At 37.1% G+C, this 20807-nt stretch overlaps 1 protein-coding gene across 5 annotated transcripts; it reads right to left on the bottom strand.

The window, feature by feature from the left end:
* Positions 1–1437: 1437 nt before the first annotated feature.
* Positions 1438–19152, bottom strand: LOC128011480 (cohesin subunit SA-2). Of its 5 annotated transcripts, none has more exons than XM_052593968.1 (34): positions 18874–19152; positions 18162–18249; positions 16723–16798; positions 15999–16139; positions 15630–15726; positions 15463–15539; positions 15125–15329; positions 14794–14945; positions 14647–14720; positions 14415–14538; positions 14205–14303; positions 14043–14122; positions 13833–13940; positions 13379–13487; positions 12970–13087; positions 12744–12847; positions 11305–11397; positions 10938–11027; positions 10519–10722; positions 10372–10442; positions 10077–10164; positions 9099–9179; positions 8930–9022; positions 8673–8844; positions 7739–7866; positions 7556–7657; positions 7328–7476; positions 6933–7061; positions 6297–6502; positions 5958–6177; positions 5773–5865; positions 4427–4553; positions 4126–4203; positions 1438–2771 (listed from the first exon to the last, which is right to left on the bottom strand). In XM_052593968.1, exons 2-34 carry the CDS (start codon positions 18197–18199, stop codon positions 2748–2750), a joined length of 3750 nt encoding a protein of 1249 aa, XP_052449928.1. In that variant the 5' UTR covers positions 18200–18249; positions 18874–19152; the 3' UTR covers positions 1438–2747. The 5 variants fall into 5 exon arrangements, with proteins under 5 accessions (XP_052449928.1, XP_052449911.1, XP_052449919.1 ...); XM_052593951.1 differs by having other exon boundaries at positions 18162–18286; positions 18881–19152; XM_052593959.1 differs by having other exon boundaries at positions 18162–18274; positions 18881–19152.
* Between the last annotated feature and the right edge of the window lie 1655 nt (positions 19153–20807).

Raw genomic sequence — 20807 nt, 5'->3', positions numbered from 1 at the left:
AATTAAGAAAATACACAAGAACCTGAATGCTGTTTAAATTGTGTATCACACCGCAGAGCTATCACGGTTTGACATGTCAACAACCAAGTTAAACACAAATAAAATATACTACTTATTTTGATACAGTAAATACTAATACTATGAATATTTACATTTATATAAAATCACTAGCGCGTTTTGCCTATTTGTTTATGTCATTCTTTATACTGTTTATATTCTGTGTTTGTTTACCTCCATCGGGAGCCTTCATGAAGTCCCAGTCTTACAAAAGCGGTGTTATATAAATGTGTAAATGTTTAATTTGTAATGTTTGATGAATATTTCACATCATGTTCTTAGAAAGTGCGTGCCCTCCAAGCCGTTGATTGATTTCAAAGCTGCGCGTGCAGTTCCGGTCGGTGCGAGACACTTCAGCGCCTCTTGCAGTTTCTACTGAACAAGAACTAAATCAACTTATAACGAGTGTGGATCTCAATTTCTTGAGGTCCTTCAGGCCTATTTTAAAACTACATTATATGTGTTTTGGAGTATAGGGTTGGAACAAAACTCTGCAGGGCTCAAGCCCTCCAGGAAATGAGTCAACTTACTGATACACTTCTACAAACTCAAATTATTTGAATCATTGTCTTTAACTTCAGGTATTGTTAGCCTTGCTTGTCAACATGTTAAGAGCTGTGTACATTTGAAATATCTGCCGAGGAGCTCGTTGTGAACCTTTCTGTTTATTTCTGACACCTGTCCAGTCATGTAAAGGTTAAAGACTAAATGTTTACATCTGGAGCATTCAGCATTATTCTTAAGTTAAATGTTAAAATTATTTTTTAAATAATTTCGTAACATGTATAGAAACAACTAACCCTTCATGTTTAGGAGAGGTTTGTTGTGCTGCATATATCCAGACCTTTTGCACTGTTTAGCACTGATCTGTGTCATTTGTTCTGGGTGAATGTGTTTGTTTCCATCATTGATTCTTTGTGTGAATAAAGGCTTCGATTAGGCCACTGTAAAACACTGACCTTCTTGTTCATGACCCAGAAAAAAATCAGTTGCAATCATGGTCTATCGGAACAGATCACTGATGAAGTAACAGTGATTTTGAAGGACAAATGTTTTAATCTATGACAAAAGTAAAAACAATTAATAAAATTTGAGTTCCAGCACTTACCCATAAATCAGCTGAATAAAACTTTAAATATTGCATTATTAGTTTTTTAGTAAAATGACCAGCAGCTGATTTAAACAGGAATGCTAAAGATTAGGAAGTTAGGAAGGTTTAAAGATTAGGAAGTTAGGAAGGTTTTTATAAATATATATATATATATATATATATATATATATATATATATATATATATATATATATATATATATATATATATATATATATATATATATATATATATATATAATAGATATAGTAAATGAAACAACTGACATCTTGTAGATAGAATAAAAACATCTTGGTTTTTATGTACAGTCCAATACATTAAAATACATACACTCACACACTTTTGAAAGTAAGGTGACATTGCAGGACCAGAAATTAAAATCAGAGTGGGAAGAAATGACCTGCTAGGTGTGAAACACTAAAAAGTTGCTTCCTTTCCAATCCTGAACTAAAGCTCCATGCAGAAATCCATTTACCGGCATAAAATCCCCACGGTTACATTTATCAAGATTTCTCACCACAAAGACAATCATCATAATTCACTGATTAACAAGCCATCCATGGTTTCAACTACCTAACCTCAAAAACAACCCACAACCTGAAGCAAAAGCTCAATGAACAACAAAAAGGAGAAAGATTAGGGAATTTTTCACAGTGGAGCTTTACCAAAATGAAAGTTAATAAAAAATCAGTGATTCTCTCTGGACAGATGCAGTGTGAATGAAACAGTAGGTTGGATACCAAACATTAAAACATTAAGTTAAATATAAATCAGTAATGATTCACATTACATTACAAATTTTGTGTAGAACAAAATAACGTGTGTATATATATATATATATATATATATATATATATATATATATATTTTTTAAAGATATATATCAATATAATACATATTTCTTATATTTAAAAAGAAATAAGATATATTCTACATAAAGAGCTTTTCTTTGAAAACGGGGGCAGTGCCCTGTAATGCAGAAATACCTTCGAAATTTTGATAGCTGATAAAAAAATCCAGAAATTAATTGAACTCTGAGAGAGGGTCAGGCTTTCTAAGTTTAAGCCAATCAATACAAGTGCTTTGAGCTCTTAGAGGACCAATAAATACAAAAACCTCTCAATCTGCCAATCAGTAGTGAGGAATATCGTCACAGTATAAGGTTTAACCTACTTCTAGGAAGCAAAAACATTGTGAATGATGGATTAAAAAAAAGAAGTGGAGAGAAAAAACAAATCAAACACTGCAAGTCTAAAGGAAAGCTGAGTTATAAATTTTTGACTTAAATCACCCTTTATAAAGTCATTTACAACTGATTGTCTTTACAAAATTACCTAAAAATCAAAACTCCAGGTTTTACAAAAAACAGCTATTTTTAAACCTCTATTACAAAAGACCATGAATCGATAAGTCTGATCTCATGCTGTAACTGTTTGTCTGTCGCCCTGTGGGCTTTTATATGTACAGATAGTCGTGGTGTGTTTTCAGAAGGGAAAGATACGCAGCACCATCCTGTGCATTTAGTCCATGGAGTGAAATCAGAAGAGGAGAAACATGACACCGCTCTCGTGTACCCCTCTCAGAACATGGACACATTAAGGACCTGTTTGACAAAACATACACACAGTCACTTTATGACCTCAGTATTGCAGGTGCAAAGAGTTCAGGCCTGTTCACACCAAGAGCAATAACTGTAACAATAAATATAAATGACACCTATATTCAAGTTGGTTCAAATAATGGTATTTTATTCAAGCTTTGTGTCATAGTTGCATCTGTGTGAGCTGTATACTATACTACTGACAATAGGCAAAGGGCCATTTTTGTCCATGAAATGTTGCTAACTTTAGAATGATGTTTTAAACGTCATAGCTTTCGTTATAGTTATCGCTTTTGGTGTGAATGAGCCTTTAGTGCTGCATTCTTCCTTAGCATCTTGCCTGTCAGTTCACAGTGTAAACGGACAGAGAGCAAATCAAAAAGTGATGTGACATACAGCCAAGTATGGTGACCCATACTCGGAATTCGTGCTCTGCTTTTAACCAAGTGCGCACACACAGCAGTGAACACACATCTGGAGCAGTGGGCAGCCATCTATGCTGCGGCGCCCAGGGAGCAGTTGGGGGTTCGGTGCCTTGCTCAAGGGCACCTCAGTCGTGGTATTGAGGGTGGAGAGAGCACTGTACATGCACTCCCCCCACCTACAATTCCTGCCGGCCCGAGACTCGAACTCATAACCTTTGGATTGCAAGTCTGACTCTCTAACCATTAGGCCACGACTTCCCACAAAGCAGATTTTTGAAAAACAGGAATGTAAATTCGCTACCACAATGCTGTGTGGTTACCAAGGTGTTTTGGGTGGCTGCTTACTGGCACAAGATTTAAAAAAAAAAAAAGCACATAATCCTCCCTCCTTTGAAGGGTTAGTTCACCCAAAAATGAAAATTATGTCATTAATGACACACCCTCATGTCGTTTCAAACTCGTAAGACCTCTGTTCATTTTCGGAACACAGTTTAAGATATTTTAGACTTAGTCCGAGAGCTTTCTGACTCTGCAGTCACTGCAGTTACGATCACAACAGACCCGGAAGAGAAGACAATGCTGAATAAAGCCTTAATTTTTGTTATTTTTGGACCAAATTGTATTTACGATTCTTCAACAAATTCTAACTGACCCTCTGATTTCACATGGACTACTTTGATGATGTTTTTTCTTTTCTGGACATGGATAGTATACTGTACATACATTTTCAATGGAGGTACAGAAAGCTCTCGGACTAAATCTAAAATATCTTAAACTGTGTTCTGAAGATGAATGGAGATCTCACGGATTTGTAACGATATGAGGGTGAGTCATTAATGACATAATTTTCATTTTTGGGTTAAAATTAAGAAATTATAAAGTGAATGAATGACTGAATGAATGAATAAACAGATAGATAAAAGAATGCTTACAGAGTCGTCCATGATGGAGGCAGGGTCAAAGTAGTCTGGTTTCAGCTCTGATCTTTCCCTGCGGTTTTTGGATGGCGGCTTCAGAGAAACAAAAAAGGTCAAGTTAAAAATACCAACACACAAAATGTGTTTTCTCTCTGTGTACTAGTGTCAGTCCAGAAGTTCAAATGAAGCTGGATTAGATGGATGCGAAGATCTGAGCAACACTGTCATTCTGACTCTGTATCTGATTGAGCTACAGTGAGTCTTTGGGTGAGAAAGGGTCCTCATTGGTTATGCTCTCCTGAATTCTGATTCCTACCAGATCAATATCCATGGTGTCGAACTCCATGCCCTCGTTAAGGTCGTCCAGTCGTTCCTCTGATGACATCATTACATCCTCTACAATCGGTTCCTCATCGTCCTCCATCAGCCCGCTGCCACGACGACTGGCACAAGCAATAAAAATAAATAATATATAAGATATGAAAGCAAGATTGTAAATGATAAGTCGATAAGTTGTAATATTAAGGTACTGTATTATAAATAACATAGATAAATCTGATGAGTTGAATCCCATCAATTAAAAACCCACTATCAAAGTGTTTCATTGACAGTGACAGTGACCGTGATTGTACTGGTGATCTTCAGCGCTCGCAGCTCAAAACAGAAATGTAGAACATTAATAACTATCACTAGGAATGTTATACACAACATTTTATACTGAGAGCACTAATGTAAAATTTTTTGTAAATTCTTAGGTTTTAGCTGACGTTTTCAAAAAAACACACGTCCACAGGAGTTACATATTCTGACAACATAACTTAGTTCAAGTTCACTTGTGCTTGATTTTGTGCAATGTAATCAGGACCTGAATTTCGCGAATTGTGCGTAATTCTACACATTCCTGCAGGTTTCGTGGTTATAAAACGGGAAATTACTGTAAACATTTATGCATTATAGCATGCAGGTTGAATCCAAACAGATTATCAGAGCAGATCAGTCATTTTAAAACTTTCTGTGAGACAGAGTTTCACAAACAGTGTGAGTGATTAGGATTGATTGGGACCGAGTCTTCTCTTACTCCCTCAAAATACACAATTGACCTCTCATCCAAAATATCCACGTTGAGTTTTCTCTGCAAGCGAGCTGCACGCTGCAATACAAGACTAGCACACATTTTGGACAGTCAAGGGAATTTTTTGTTATATCATACAGTCTACAGCTGAAACATTCACGCTATTTTAAGTACTCGTGCACTCTCTGAGTCACCCAAAGCACAGATAGCCCCTTGTCAAACTGCTTGTGATTCTCAAGAGTCAGACTGAATTGTTACATAATTGATAAAAATCATTTATTTATTGTCCAGCTATCCCATTTTATTTATCCACGGCACATGTATTTTATATGTAGCCTAAATAATGTTGTTCAATGACTTGTTTGCATTATTTAGTGATTATTTTATTTTATTTTTTTGTAATAGATTTATAGATTTTTTGTGAGAGGCAATAGATTTTTTTGGTAAAACTTTACATAGCAACACATTTTAAAGTCTCATTTGTTAATGCATTAATGAACATGAACAGAGAGCAATTATTGTTGTTATTATTATTATTATTAAGTTAAACTTTTGAGCATTTTTGCATGTGTATGTAAGTGTGTGCTCACATGGTGTGCTGAATGTGGCCTCTCATCTTGCCATACTGCAGGCTTGCTCTTTCCTGCTGCTGTTTTTGGGCCATCATCCATGCGACCTGAGAACTGAAAATAAAACGGCTCTCAATCAGCTCTTTACTAACGAGTGTGTGTTTGTTAGAGAGAGTATGTGGATAAATGAGAGCATGTGTCTTTACTTGTAGTCCATGTGTTGGTGTGGCTGCTGCTGGGGTGTGTGTTGCGTTTCGTTGCTCATGCTGTAAACTCCCATGTACCCCTGCTCAGGGCAGATCTTTTTTGCGTCTCGCAGGACAGTGGAGACAATGTGGGGTGATGACATCATTACAGGAGTGTGCGGGCCACTCTGCTCACGATTTACCCACGTGCTCACATCACTGCTGCTACAGCTACTCTCCTCTGAGAGACAGACAGTGAGAGAAGACAATGAATGAGGAAGTTAGTTTTAATCTAAAGATTAAAGAAGAATATTTAAAGATTATAATGAATCATATAGTTATGATTTAATGCACACGTACCCTCAGGCAGTTTTCTCTTGCTAGCGGCAGGTGGTTTGCTTCTGCGACTGCGGGCAGAGCTCCTGCTGCTCATACCGCTGATGACGGACAGAGTGTCATCGTCAGCACCCACCTGCAGAGAGTTCCGGTAGGAGATGAGCGGTAACCAGCAGTCATCCCTCTGCAGGGCCATCTGAAAGGTCATAAAGCGCTCTAGATACAGGTGCCTGATGGGAGAGATCAGACGTCAAACAAACAACATACACTTCATTAGAGATACTTATTTAAAAGACAGCACACCAATAACCTTCAGAGACCCAGCGTAGCAGAACTTCAACATTTGTATATTTAACAAATATGGGTAAAATCTACATATAACAGTAGCTGACACTGAAATTTAGTCAAAAAAATTCTGTCAGCATTCTTTTCAAACCAATTAATCTATTTAGAAGTACATGCTTTTACTTCAGTAACAAATAGTGGAAATATTTTGTCATAGGCCCAGGGTTTTTGCAATCTTTTTCATATTATACCCCACTGTACCTAAGTGAAATGGTTTTATAACTAATTGCTTCTTAAAAATATTGCATCATATATATACACATTTTGGGTCTTTGAGGAATCTGAGACAGCAGGGATTCTTAAGGAGTGTCTTACACAGTCTTCTTGTCCTGCCTCAGTAGTTTGGAGGAAAACTCACTGAGGATGTCAAGGAATGCGAGGTTGAGAGGTGGGCCACCCTCCCCCTGTGGACTGGGTTCTTTAAAGGCAAATTCTATTCCATCCCTAAAAAACGGATAACACATACTTTGTGACTCTGTAACAAAGACATATGGGGACTCTTGTGCTGCTTTTCAATTTAAATTGTTCTAATGCTGATGCTGGTGCAAGAATTCAATTCTGATATGAAAGTTTTAAATACATTAAATATAGTTTTACACAGACAGGGAAAAGAAAGTGGCTTGAGCAGCCATCCAATGAATCCCGAATCAGGAAACAGAACACCACTGGGACTTCACCTCACTACAGCAAGTGTGTTTAAATTGACTTACTTGTGGAGCATTGCAATCGCCTCTCTGGTTTTGAGTTGATCGAGTCCAAACGTGAGCGAGAAACGCCGGGCCAGTTCTTTAATCCCACAGAATGCATATGCGGACCGATCAAAGTTACAGCCCAGATCACTCAGCATCTCATTAAACAGCTGAAAGCAAACATCATACTTATGTTATGCAGTGTTGCTGGCAGAGCTGCTCTGTATAAGGAAGGAAGCGCCATCTCACCTGCTGCAAGCTGAGGATCAGAGTCTTGGCACACTGAATCTTGTCGATCTGACGCGCTTTACTCATGGTCTCCTTAATGATATCACCGTAATCATTATAGTACTACACACAGACAGAGACAGAGAGTCAATGGAAGCAACAAGTAAAAACACAGAAGACTGTAACAACATGAGTAGGACTCACTCTTATGTATTGTTTGAAGATATCTGCTCCTATCTTCATCTCCACCACATTGTAGATTATCAATTTGCAGAAGGCAGCCAGCAAATTCCTGCGTCTGTGGAGCGCCTCAATCTTATTAGCCTCATCATCTGCAAGACACATTCCAAAAATGAATGAATTTGACTGGATAGTGAAAAAAGCAGCCAATGATTGTGCAGAATATAATAAAAATAAGAATAAGAATAAACTGTAAACAAACAAAAAACACACACACACACAAAAAAAAAAAAACACAAGCAAAGAAAAAAAAATTTATATACTGGCCAAACATTTGACTGGTACTGTGTTAAGTTTTTTTTTTTTACAAATTTGTAGCGTTTCTAAATGAATGAATGAGATTTAGATTTCTCATCATTGAAAGTGCAGCATCTCATTTCTGCTCTAAAAGCAGCCAGTGGTTTCTTAAAGGCATAGCTCATCCAAAAATATAAATTCTGTCAACATTTACTCTAATTAATTTCGGACACGTAAGACTTAATTAAGGTTCATTTTCAAAACGCGATATTTTTCATGAAACCTGTGCGGTTTCTGTCCCTCCACTGAAAGGCCATGTAGCCGAAACTTGGAAGATACAAAAAGGTAACAAAGGCATCATAAAACAAATCTATGTGTATATGCAAATTGCATCAAACAATTATCAAACAGCAGTCCCGCTCCAGACTCAAAGTATGACTTGATGAGTCATACTGCTATGTCAGTCTGCTGAATTTTCTTTTTATTTGGTGCTGTTAGTTTTGCACAAATGACACAACTACACATTACAAGTCCACAGCTGATCATGTCCCTGGAGCATAGACTGTAGATATGTGGTTACACGATCAAATTCACACAGTAGTGCTTCTCACTGCCACCTTGGAGTGAATCAGAGCAGTTTTCTGTGCTGTTTGTCATTTACCTGTGCTGGTGTCCTCATCCTGGTCAACAAACACGTGATCTAGGATAAAGTTGAGTAGTTCGCTCTGTAAGGATGCATCTGGACTGAACACCAATGGCTCTAAAGCTTCTCGCCCTGATGTCACAATCTGATAACTGAAGATCAGGAGTGCATCGCAGAGAATGGTGAAGGCCTGCAACACACAAAAACACACTGTTCATTTTCCCAGAAATCCCTATACACGAATGCAGGGGCTTGGTGTGGGAGGACAGACTCACCTGTTCTTTGACAACAGTGCTCATACTATTCAGGTACATTTGACACATCATACAGAAGGCTCTCACCTGCCTCCGCAGCAGCACCATGTCATCCTGAAACGGGACGAGAGTTACTAAACACTCACAAAGGCGGTCTCAAAACAGGTTTGGGCATGTGTGTGTGTTGTACCTTACTGGCACTGCCCTCCGAAACCTTAGCCAAGTGCCAGAGTATGACATAGTGAGTGCATTGGAGTGCATGAGCCACGATCTATAAAGAAAGAACAAAATGGTAAAATCAAACACGTGACCCACAGACCAAATATGATCTGAAGAAGTCTAGTAAGGCCTGCTTTCAGCTGCTGTTTTACTATTATTAATTCATGGGTAATTATCTTTTAATTAATTATATCACTTCTTAAATTTTAAATATAAGTTCATTACTTTTTATATATGACACATTAATACTGATTTGATACTGTATACTAAATTATTTTGTAGGCCTAACTTTGTGTTTAAGGCGAGGTCTAATGTACATTCCATACATTCTGACTTACCGTATTTATGTACACTGTTAAAGAGTTGGATTCTCATGCTAAACATGGTCAAAGGTTCAAAAAACCAAGTTGAACAGACGACAGAGTATTTCTGTGCCAAATACACTACTTCAGGGACAGATATACAAGTTTTCTTTAAGTGTGGTCTTGAATGACCTCATAAAGCAGTGGTTTTAAAAAATGTTTAAGCAGTGGTTTCCCCTCTCTTTTAAGAGCGACCCTATTTTTTATTTTCAAATTGTTGTGATGTATATATACACACACACACACACACACACACACACACGCACACACACACTGTGCCAGTATGGAGTGACACACCAGTCTGGAGTTCCAAAGAGGTGCTCTGGAATCAAATCAATGAGGGTACTTTAGCCTTCTTAACAAACATTTTTGCTTGATTTATATTTCTTAATTATGAATTTATATAAGTAAATGTTATCTAAATGTATCCGAGGAATGAAAAAAGAAAAACAGTGTGCTCCATTTACACTATTACTGGTCATTAAAGCATTATCAGTTGATAATTTAGCTGCAGAAGAGCAGGTATTAGGCATGCAATCCAGCCAGTGAACTAAAATTAGTTATTTCCATGGGTCAATAGTCTGTACCTGCTCAGGCATATCCCCGTTTTGTAGGCCAGAGTTCAAAAGTTTGTAGTTGCTGGTGAAAAGGTCCCATTTAGTGAGGTCATGTGCACTGCAGGGAGCACAAACAGACATACACAGTTATGATGAAGACAGTCCTCTGGTCTATGTATGAACAACACAAAACATGTCAAGATTTGTATTTACTTAACTCTGAAATCAAAAGCATAAAATATATATATTTTTTGTAGTTTTCTAAAAAAAAAAAAAAAAAAGAAAAAAAGAAAATCTCAGTTTTAGAGACAACGTGTGTTCTTACTTGTGGAAAGCTGTGATTCTTTTGAGTGTTGACAAAACTTGATAGGCATCATCTTCATCAGGCTCCTCTCCCTTTAAAGAAACAAAGCCGTTAAAGACAAAAAACTGTTATCAAACTACAACACACAGAAAATTAGCATACTCATACCTCGTGCAGGACGTCTTCCAGAAGACGGTGGAACTTATCAATCTGTTCGTCAAGTATCTGGCTGCGGACAATATCCACGCGGTTATAGATGGTGAAATCCTCATTGCACAGTGCATGGAATGTCATGGAACATGCCTCTAACACATCCTTGTCTGTGTGCTTCTCCACCACATCACGGACCTGACGCAGCAAAGCATCCAGATGCTGCAGCACACCAGCAAAAGAATTACTTAGAACTAATGTAATAAAACAAAAACATTCAATAATTTTTTTACCTTATGCCTATGTATAGATTACAAAATAATGTTAGTACTATTGGAAACTTTCTTCATGTTAAAGTAACAAACCCATATTTTATAAGCACAATATTTTCAGTAATATGTGGTACAATTTTTCTATGTGTAATTTTTGTGTATTACCTTCTCCAGCCGACCGGTTGTATAGATCTCCAGATCAAAATACTGAGGAAACTGCAAAAGATTAGTGACCTTCTCTGGGTCCACTGAATACTGAGAGAGGGAAAAAGAGAGAAAAAGAGAGAGAGAGAGAGAGAGATGTTTGAAAGACAGTTTGTTCAGAAAAATTAATTGGTTTGCATGTGGACAGTGATGCTTTATTTCAAAAAAGTTAATCAATATTGCAATGAAATTTTTCCATACAATCCCAAAAAAACACACAAAATGTGGAGGATTAATGTCTGCTACTAATATTTTCACAATCATTTACATTTGTTTGTTATTCAGCTGATGCATTACACACTATATGGCAAGGCAGAGAATGGCTTACTTTAGCGAGTAACAGAGGCAGAGCCACAGTAAACGTTTCTGTGATCTTTGTTCGATCATCCAGCTGGGTTTTCTTTTCTTTAGCAGTTAAGACCTGTGCCAGAATAAGAAACAACATACGCATTTGAAGCAACATGAAAATTAAGAAATAATGACAGAATTTTTATTTATAGGTGTTTTAAAAAACTATGTGATGTATTTAATTTAAGTAGCATCGACTAATGGTTTTAAAATATATGTGTGTGCATGTGTGTCCAGATTTGGCTGCAGATTTGTGAGATCCAAAGTTTTGAATAAGTCCTCACAAATACAGTAAAAATTTCAAGAACATAAGAACTAGTCCTCTCTATTTGAAATAAACAATCAGCCAGTGATGAAACAGAAATAGCGACAGACTGTTTCCTCTGTATTATGACGTACATCAGAGTGAAACAGATTATTGAATAAGAAAAAGTATAGAACTGGGACTTGGTTCTATCCATCACAGTGTTTCCCATACATAAGCCCAGGTAAATTACGACCTGCCCAGGAAGATAAAATTCAAATTTCACTTTACGAATTTCTGTATTTTCTGACCTCAGTTGGATGTAAATTGCGTAAAACTGAAGCGTGCTGAAGCACCTGTCCCTTACTGTTTTGGGTTATTAAAATATGAACATATTTCATCTGTTAATATACACATAGATGCGTATACAACCGCAAAAAAAGTCAATCTTTAGTGTAGATGTATGTTGATTTAATCAGACAATGTTGCAATTATAAATCAGGATTTAAAGAGTTAAGTGAGAGCTACTCATGGTTAACATGTAACATAAATGGATCGTGTTCAGTCAATAATTATACTTGCTCTATGTATGACAACAGAAAATATGTAAATGGGAACAGTTTTATTGAGCATTCAGTTGTATGACAGTATGTGACAGTTCAGAGAGTAGAATAGAACTGAAGTGCCAAACTTGTCTGAATGTAAAAACCTGGTGCAATGATGTTGTATATATGCTAATTAATATGTGAGGTCATCTGCCGCCACAAGTCTCACAAAATCCTTTGGGAAAACACTGCAACACGTTGTTGACTAGATGTAGGCAGATCTGGTTTGAGCTTTTAGTCAATTGTACGAAACATGCAGGGTTTAAGTGGACTAAATAATTAGCGTCCATCATATGTTACCAGGAAAAGTAAAAAAATAAATAAATACATGAACCATGAACCACATGCATGAATGATTCACAATAATATTGATAATATACATTTACAAAATAGGGTAACTAGTTATATCATGCAAAGATTTAACCACGTAATAACTTTTTGGATTAGGTTCAGGAGCTTAGAAAATATCACCTCTGTGTAAAAACCATTGCATCTATGGGACGTCCTCACAGATATGGCGAAACCAAAATGTTGCTTGTGTGTGTGCCTGTGTGTATGCCTGTGTCTTACCCTTTTACCAGGGCCTCGTCCGATAGGTGGGTGACACTCACAGCTCTGTCTGACAGCACAGAGCATGATCTCAATCAGAGCAGCTTCCTGAGTGTCAGTGAGGGCTGAAACACACACATCATGTGTTTGAGAAGTTTAGGCAAAACAAATATTTTTAGCCAAATTCTGATCCAGAAACAAAAAATCCTGTGAGAAATGAAAGTGAGTGGATTTGATAGCCATGTACCCTCTTCTCCAGGGTAAGGTTCATCCAGCAGCAGGCTGATCATACTCTCCCAGTCCTTCAGCAGCTCTGACGCACAATCCCACAAGCTGTCCACCAGGTACGCGCCGTGCTCATGCAGCTAAAACACAAACATTCAGAATATCTTAAAAAGCCAACCTAATCTCTCACAGTTTGTTCAGTTACTTCATGCATTTGTCGTGTATTCATAGGGATAAATTAGGCTAAGTGTTTTATTTTCCCTCATTTTGAAGGTAATCTAACTGCTTTTGTTACAGTATGTTCTCATACAATCTGCTGGAATCTCAGAAAAGGAAAATAGGAACTTGAAATACTAAGATCTCCTCAGTCAAAATATTAATAATAGCGAGACTCAAGAAGAGACATTAAAGGCTGAGCACATCAAGCACACCTCACTCTCCAGAAAGAACAAGACAGTTGTTCTGATGAGGTTAGCATTCAAGCACTGTCTGCCTCTCCTGGGCCGCCCCTCATCCTCTGGACCATGATGACTGAATAACCTGGGAACACAACACCAGTGGAATCAGTGAGTCATGGTGAGCATTATGGATAAGAACTAATGTGACAAAATGTGTTTAAAGGGGTGGTTGATCAGCTATTTTCAAAGGCTTGATTGAGTGTATTGCTACCTATCTATGCTAAGCTAAGCTAAAAGTGCTACTGCCAGACCTGGAGATCGACTAAATGCATTCAAAAACTGTTGAGTTCAAAATGAGCCTATTTTCAAAAATAGTGGAGTGTTCCAAGTTAAAAAGTGAAATCATAATCAAGTACCCCTTTAATTACCCTGGTATTTAATGAAGCAAAGACTATAGTGCTATGATATAAAAAACTGCATCATTTACTTTTTGTAGAGAAACTCCCCTGCAGCCACGGCAACTGGTCGGTGAGCAGAGTAAACCAAGTGATAGACGCTCTCACAGTCTTCAGCTGTCAAAATCTCATCATTACTCCTGTGTGAACAAACAAACAATTACACAGTGACTCATCTAAGAAAAAAAAGAAAAAAATAAAACATAAGACTCTGAATGAGGAACAAGCAATGCTGAACTCACTGCAGAGCCAGCGTCAGCAGCTTAATTGCCTGAACAGCAACATCATATTCCTTATCCAGAGTCATGGACACAATTCGATCCTACAGAGAAAAAGAATGAGAAATGTCAGAAAGCAAGAAAGAAATGGGGTTGCCATAGCAAGTGTCCTGGTGAAAGCCTAACCTTGAAGCGGCTGGTGAAGAGTTCCAGTCGGGCGTTGAGTTCTCTGCTATAATACAAACTCTGAAGAGCTGTAAGACACTTCAGACGAACCTCACCTTGCTGGAGATTGAAAAATAATATAAATGAATGAGACATGAGATGCAATGCTGTTTGTTTGTTTAGTTTTGACCTGCATATAACAACCAATCTGTGTAAATGGGTTTGTGCTACCTTATCATACATGGTCCAGCCCACGTACTTCAGGTAACTGTCATTAAGAAAAGCCTCACTGTACATCTTCATCCACATACCAATCTCTTCAATGCAGACAACCCTGATCTCAGCAATCACATCCCTGCAGACAAATATGTGAAAAATATAGACAGCTCTTATCAAAGACTGTGATCATTTTAAAATATGAATTGGTTGAATCAGTCAGTTAATTATTGGGATATTTGCTCACCTGTATCTGTGGATGAAAACTCCTTTAAAAATGGCATTCATCATGTTCTCAATCTCATCCTGGTTTTCCTGGAGCTAATAAATACAAAAGAACATGTTTGAATCAGGTTTTACTGTATATGTGTGTGTATGCGTGTGTGTGTATTACCTCCTTGCGTTTTTGCAGCAGGAGCTCCAGGCGTTCATTGGCTCGTTTCCCGATGCTCTTGTTGCGCTCTGTCTCATATTGTCTTTGTGTGTTGTCCAAATTGATGCTCAGATTCAGAGCAACATTCACCAGAGCTGTCATCAATTTCATGGCTGAAATGCAGTGAATTAACTGTAGGGTTAGAGTGTATACTTCATCCCTTTATCAATAAGAACACACTGACTAAAAACTGCATTGACAAAATTCATGACACAATAGTATGTTTATGCGGCAGAAGTAGTGGTAGCATGTATTCTGAACGTTACACAGTACCTAGCCTAAAGTCACCCACCTGCCAGGGTGCTGGTGTGCCTGAACGCTCTGACCTGTGAGTCTGAGAGGCCCGTGAGGAGAGAGATGACCGTGTCCATCATGTACTCATCATAGATGATGCTGTACTGGCACTGTCGGACCAGGACCGCGATGAACTCACACAAGCTTAACTTAAACTTCTTCCACACCGGACCTGCCATCGCCAGTGGATAATCACCACTATCCTGAACACACACACACTCTTTTTCCATATACACTTACAGTATCTAATCTCCTCCAACTCAGAATACAAACCGTTTTACATATATTATAAATTCTACCCACGGAAATATCTGTGGTATAAACACATTAACAAACCTCATCAAACTCTTCTGTCATTTTCCTGATGATCTCAGAATTCTGCATGTGTCGAAACATCTCAGAGCTCACCGCACCTATAACAAACATTCACATTCAATAAGACAGTATACATTTGAATTACATAAACTTATTTATACCTACAGAACACAAAAACACACACACACCTTTACAGCCGGAGCAGTGGATAAAGAAGTTGATGAGTTCCAACAGGGCAGGATCTCTGTCCGCCTTATAGGACTCGATCCAGTCATCAACCACTGACTGCAGAGAGAGAGAGAGAGAGAAAGAGAGAGAGAGAGAGAGAGAAAACACACACTTGCTCAGTTAAACCGTCTTTCCTACACAAACAGCCTACACAGAAAGCATGCATTGCAGTTAGACCTGGATATAATAGCCAACCACAAAAAACACTGATTTACTCTGATGATACATCTGAGCACTTTGAGATAAAAGACAAGGTACTGTATGTCTGTGATTGAATACAGTGTGACAGATCAGCGTGTATCTGAAGTTGTTTGTTGATATGTTAGTACCTGTGTGGCACTCTTTCCCAATTTGACAATCTCAAACAAGCTGAGATTCTGAATCTCCGTGGTGCTCTCCTGATGGTGGCCATTTACCCGACCTCTCACCTCTGACCCCTTCAACTTCTCTCCAAGGGTCTTCTTCCCCTTCTAGACACAAACAGTAAGACGCAAGGAAAATTTCATTAAACAAGCGAGTACCCATTCAAACGCTGCACAATTTTCGGGTAAAAAAACAGAATTGCGATTTTTCTGATAATATAATTATCATTATTATAAAGACAAATTTAATTGTAAATGTAATAATAATAATTATTATCATTATTTTATATTGCAACTTTTTTTTTTTTTTCAAACCTTAAACCATTAAGCTTTTATTTTGGTAAAAAAAAGCCCTTAAATATTCTCTTTTGTTGAAAACAGCTGGTATAAAGACAGTTAAATGCACATTATGAGCAACCCAAACTGAAAGCACATGCAGAGATGAGTTTGTGTAGAGCAATAATTTCTGCAAACCACCCAGAGACACTCATAAGCTGCACATTTGTAAACAAAAAAATAATGGTGTACTTTCATTCTGAAGCGTATTTATTTAATTAAATTCACACTTTTTGTTTTTATTCCAATTAATCATGCAGGCCTTCTCATACCTGTTTTACAGCGTATCTGAAAGCTGACTGGGTGATAAATAAGAACTGAATGCCTTTCTGCAAGCTCACTCGCTGATAGGTACCTTCCCTTTCCCAAGTCTGCCATTCCGGCCCTCAAAATCTTCAAGATCGGTGTCCGAGAGCCGAGCGTATCCTTCCCTAAACAAACAAAATGCACCAGTGATTAGAGCAGTGTGTATGTTGACTGTAGAGTATTTCAGGTGTATATATTCTACAGTGGTCCATTTTAATAAGGAGGTTCAACCAAGCTGAATTACCCTGAGATGGGAAAGGTTTTCGGGACATTTGAATTGAGTTACTTCAGTTAACTCTACATATGTTGACTGAGTTTAGTGTGTTTACCTCGTCAATCAGGCACAATTCAATGTTGGTATAGCCATAGACATAGACATAGATGCTGGATTGGCATTAAGAAATGAATGAATAAACGAACAAACATTTAACAGCTGTGGTGGTGGTTCCGGCATATATCTCAAACTACCCTTGCATCTGGCATCCTTCCAAGCCATACAGTAATTAGCTTCATTTACGATGGGTTTGTGATCAGGAAACTACACAAATATTCTCATAAAGAGTGTGAGAGCTTTCCTTACCACTCTGCATACAGTGGCCTTACTAATGTGCTCTGCATCCCTGATGTTATATTGAAATCTACCATTTAAAGGAACACTCCACATTTAATAATATTACGCAGTGCCTGAAATAGTCCCCAGCTAGTCTGCTATTGCTGCAACTAGACAAACTAGCTGGGGACTATTCAGGTGCTGCATGATATTACTGTGCCAGCTGCACCTATGGTACGGCAGCAAAGTTCCTTGATTATTACCCCGGAATGAGAGTATAGTTCCTAGCCATATCGGCCTAGAAAATCTCATCATTTCATTTTCCGGTGGTTTTAGTACCCGATGTAACTACAGAAGAGTCAAGTTTTAAATAGGAAAAATGTAGAAACTCTTTGGTCATTTTTGAGCGAGATGCTAATGGTCTAATCAGATTCAATGATCTATGCTAAACTAAGCTAAAAGTGCTACCGCTATACCAGGATATTAGCTGAATGGATTAAAAAATGGTAAAACTCAACTGTTTTCCAAAAAAGGTGGAGTGTTCCTTTAAAAATGGTACCACTCAAATAAATATGCATATAGATATGGCAACAACAACAAAATCTCCCTACTGCTTAATGCAGCCTCCTCATCTACAGGTTTCTGTATAAAAGCATATGTCATTTTTGTCACTTTCATAGTGTCTACATGAAAATATGTCCAATGAATGAATGTACCTGCATTACAAAAAATGCTTTTCTTAATTAGTATTTTTCTCTTGTTGTTTACAGTCAAAATAAAAGTCCAAATGCATTTTCTACTTAAGAAAAATGACATAAGATATTTAGTCTTTCTCATTTTGCTAATTATTTCCCAATGGGAAAATAATCAAGTATCGATTTGATAAGATTGTTTTTCTTATTTTAAGTGAGTTAGTTTAGTTTGTGTCTGGTACTTACTGGTGGAAGTCTGTTTGAAGGTCTTGAGCTGCTATCATTTTGTCAACATCTTCTGTTACTTCTGGAGTTCATAAGTGTCCCCCACACTGCAGTAGACAGACAGACCCACACAACTGAAAAACACGCTGCATCATAAAACATAAAATCACATATTTGCATGCAATAACAACAACCACTACGAAACACGATGGAGTTACTGAATGCGGTTGTGCGTGTTTGTGTGAAAGACGTGTGTAAGTTATATGACTTTAATAATAAATATCAAACATCTGTCAAAAGCATTACTGTATGCAAAATCTAACCATAAAACATTACATAAACTCCATTAGTCACAAAAATCTATATGTGTTCGTGTAAAGTGTTATTGTATTTTATTATTACATGTTATTAATGTGTTTTTAATGTTGAGTTTGATTTCCGTAAACAAGGGCTAGCATGCTAACATGCTAACGGGCCTCCAGCTCCTTTAACAGTCATTAAAACCGCCCCAAACCGACCAAAACAAAGTAAAACTCACTGCAAAACCCCATTAAAACTTTGTATTTCCCCATACGACGAACATTATAGTATTTCATTAAGTTTCACTATTCAAATTGTCTGACACATGGACGACTCATGGAAATGAATCTCCCGAACGAACACACGGGAACATATATTTTATTTAAATTTATTTTCTAAAATCACGGATATTTATGATCGGCCGCCATTTCCTTCCTCACCTTCCTCAGCGTGAGTCCATCAGCATCAAACCCGCCCAGTGCCGCCGCCAAACGGTACCGAACCGGACCGGAGCTCCGCGGTTAAGACATTAAACAAGCTCCGAGTAACTGGCTCACTTCTGTTTGTGTTTCGGAGCTGCAAGAGGTAGTTTGGTGCGGTGGGCGGACAGGAGTAAAAATATAGCCTCGAGAAATCAAAAAACACACTTATAACACGTCCACACACACCCACATACTAGCATCCACACATAAACACACCCCAACACACACACACACCATGGGACTGAACGGCTAATTTTTGAACAATTGTTTTTGTTTATAATAGTTTGAATTTTAATTCAACACACTAGTTTCTGGATTAAAATTTATTTGAAAATAAGTTAGGGCAAATAAAAAAATAAGATGCACATTTGTCACCCAGATTTGAGGACATCAAACCGGTTTTATTTAGTCAGCCAAAGGAGGTGTAACAAGAAGGCTAGATCAGACTTTGACATGAGAAGAGAACAGTGCTAACAGAATACATAGTTGCATCTTCCTTTAACACACCTGAAATGTCCAAATCAAGCTTGAGAATGGAAGATGTGTCCAAAGTCTGTGAAATGTGGTGGACAGAGATGGAAAAATTATTTGTTTTTAGATAGATGAGGGATAGGAGAATATAGGGAAAAAAACTTTTACAAGTTCACATGGTATAGAACTTATACACAAGTAAAAATGTATAAAACATTTGAAATGCCTCAAACATTTGTCAAACAACTAAATCCAGCACAGGCATAAAAAAGCATGTATATAACTAGATGTTTGGTTTGTTTAGGCAAATAATGATTCATGTTGAGAAAACATAGAATTTTTTTACACATAGAAATGGTGACGTTGTTTTTAAAAATTACACTACCATAAGAGGAAAATATGACTTCCTAGTTCTATAACACACACAGTGCAAATTAAGTGTTGCCTTGAACTAACTCACCTGTGCATGTGCAACTGAATAACCAGAGATAAAATGTAAAAAAAACATTTTTTTTTTTTTTAAATGATCCCTTTCCTGACAATGGTATACAAACAAATGCATTTTTCCCATACATGTGTAAACATAACCTCATCCCACATTATATTATGAAGTTTACAGAGCCCCCTGTTTTATTTCTCAGGTCTTAAGTGTCTGTTACCACTCTTACCAGAAGAAATAAGATGAGTGACTCACGCTAAACAACTCTACATCAGATTTTGTTTAATGGATTCTAAACAAACAATTAAGCAAAAAATTTAGGAAAAGAATTTTCATAAGTAAAAAAATAAAAATACTAAATAATATAACAGATGATATAATGCATACATCTTTTACTGCCATTAAATAGGCTAAAACTACTCACAGTATTTACTCACAGATTAAGTAATGACCATATACATCCAGCAGAAACGGTTTGATTTACATTTTTTAGTTTTGTTTAAGAAACGGAAAGTGAACATTTAGAACCATCACAGATCCATAGAAAGGTTGACATGTCTACTTTTAAAATAAACTTTTTAAATCGAAAAAAAAAAAATGGTGTTTATGTTATTCATATGAAACCAAGGAGAGGTGCAGTGTTTCCAATCTTAACTCATTATCTGTAATATGTTCTGGTCACGACCTAACTCTATTCATACGGGCATCATCTATGGAATACTTAATTCAGCTCATCATTTTTCAGTACAGCCTATGAACTGGATTTAATTACAGAAGACTAATTATGGTGAAAACTTAAGTAAAGATTTATTATAAATAATTATTATACTATTTTAATTTATTCATGTGGGGTTGAGTTTTTCCCATGAAAATATGTAAAATAAAATATATAAAAATAAACAATCAGTCAATTCTTAATTGTTTGTAATGAAAACGCTACCTGTTGTTCTAATAGGCCTAGAATAAAATGAGTTG

The sequence above is a fragment of the Carassius gibelio genome, chromosome A5 (genome assembly GCF_023724105.1).
Source record: "Carassius gibelio isolate Cgi1373 ecotype wild population from Czech Republic chromosome A5, carGib1.2-hapl.c, whole genome shotgun sequence".
NCBI lineage: Eukaryota > Metazoa > Chordata > Actinopteri > Cypriniformes > Cyprinidae > Carassius > Carassius gibelio.
This window is presented reverse-complemented; position numbering and strand designations above follow the sequence as displayed.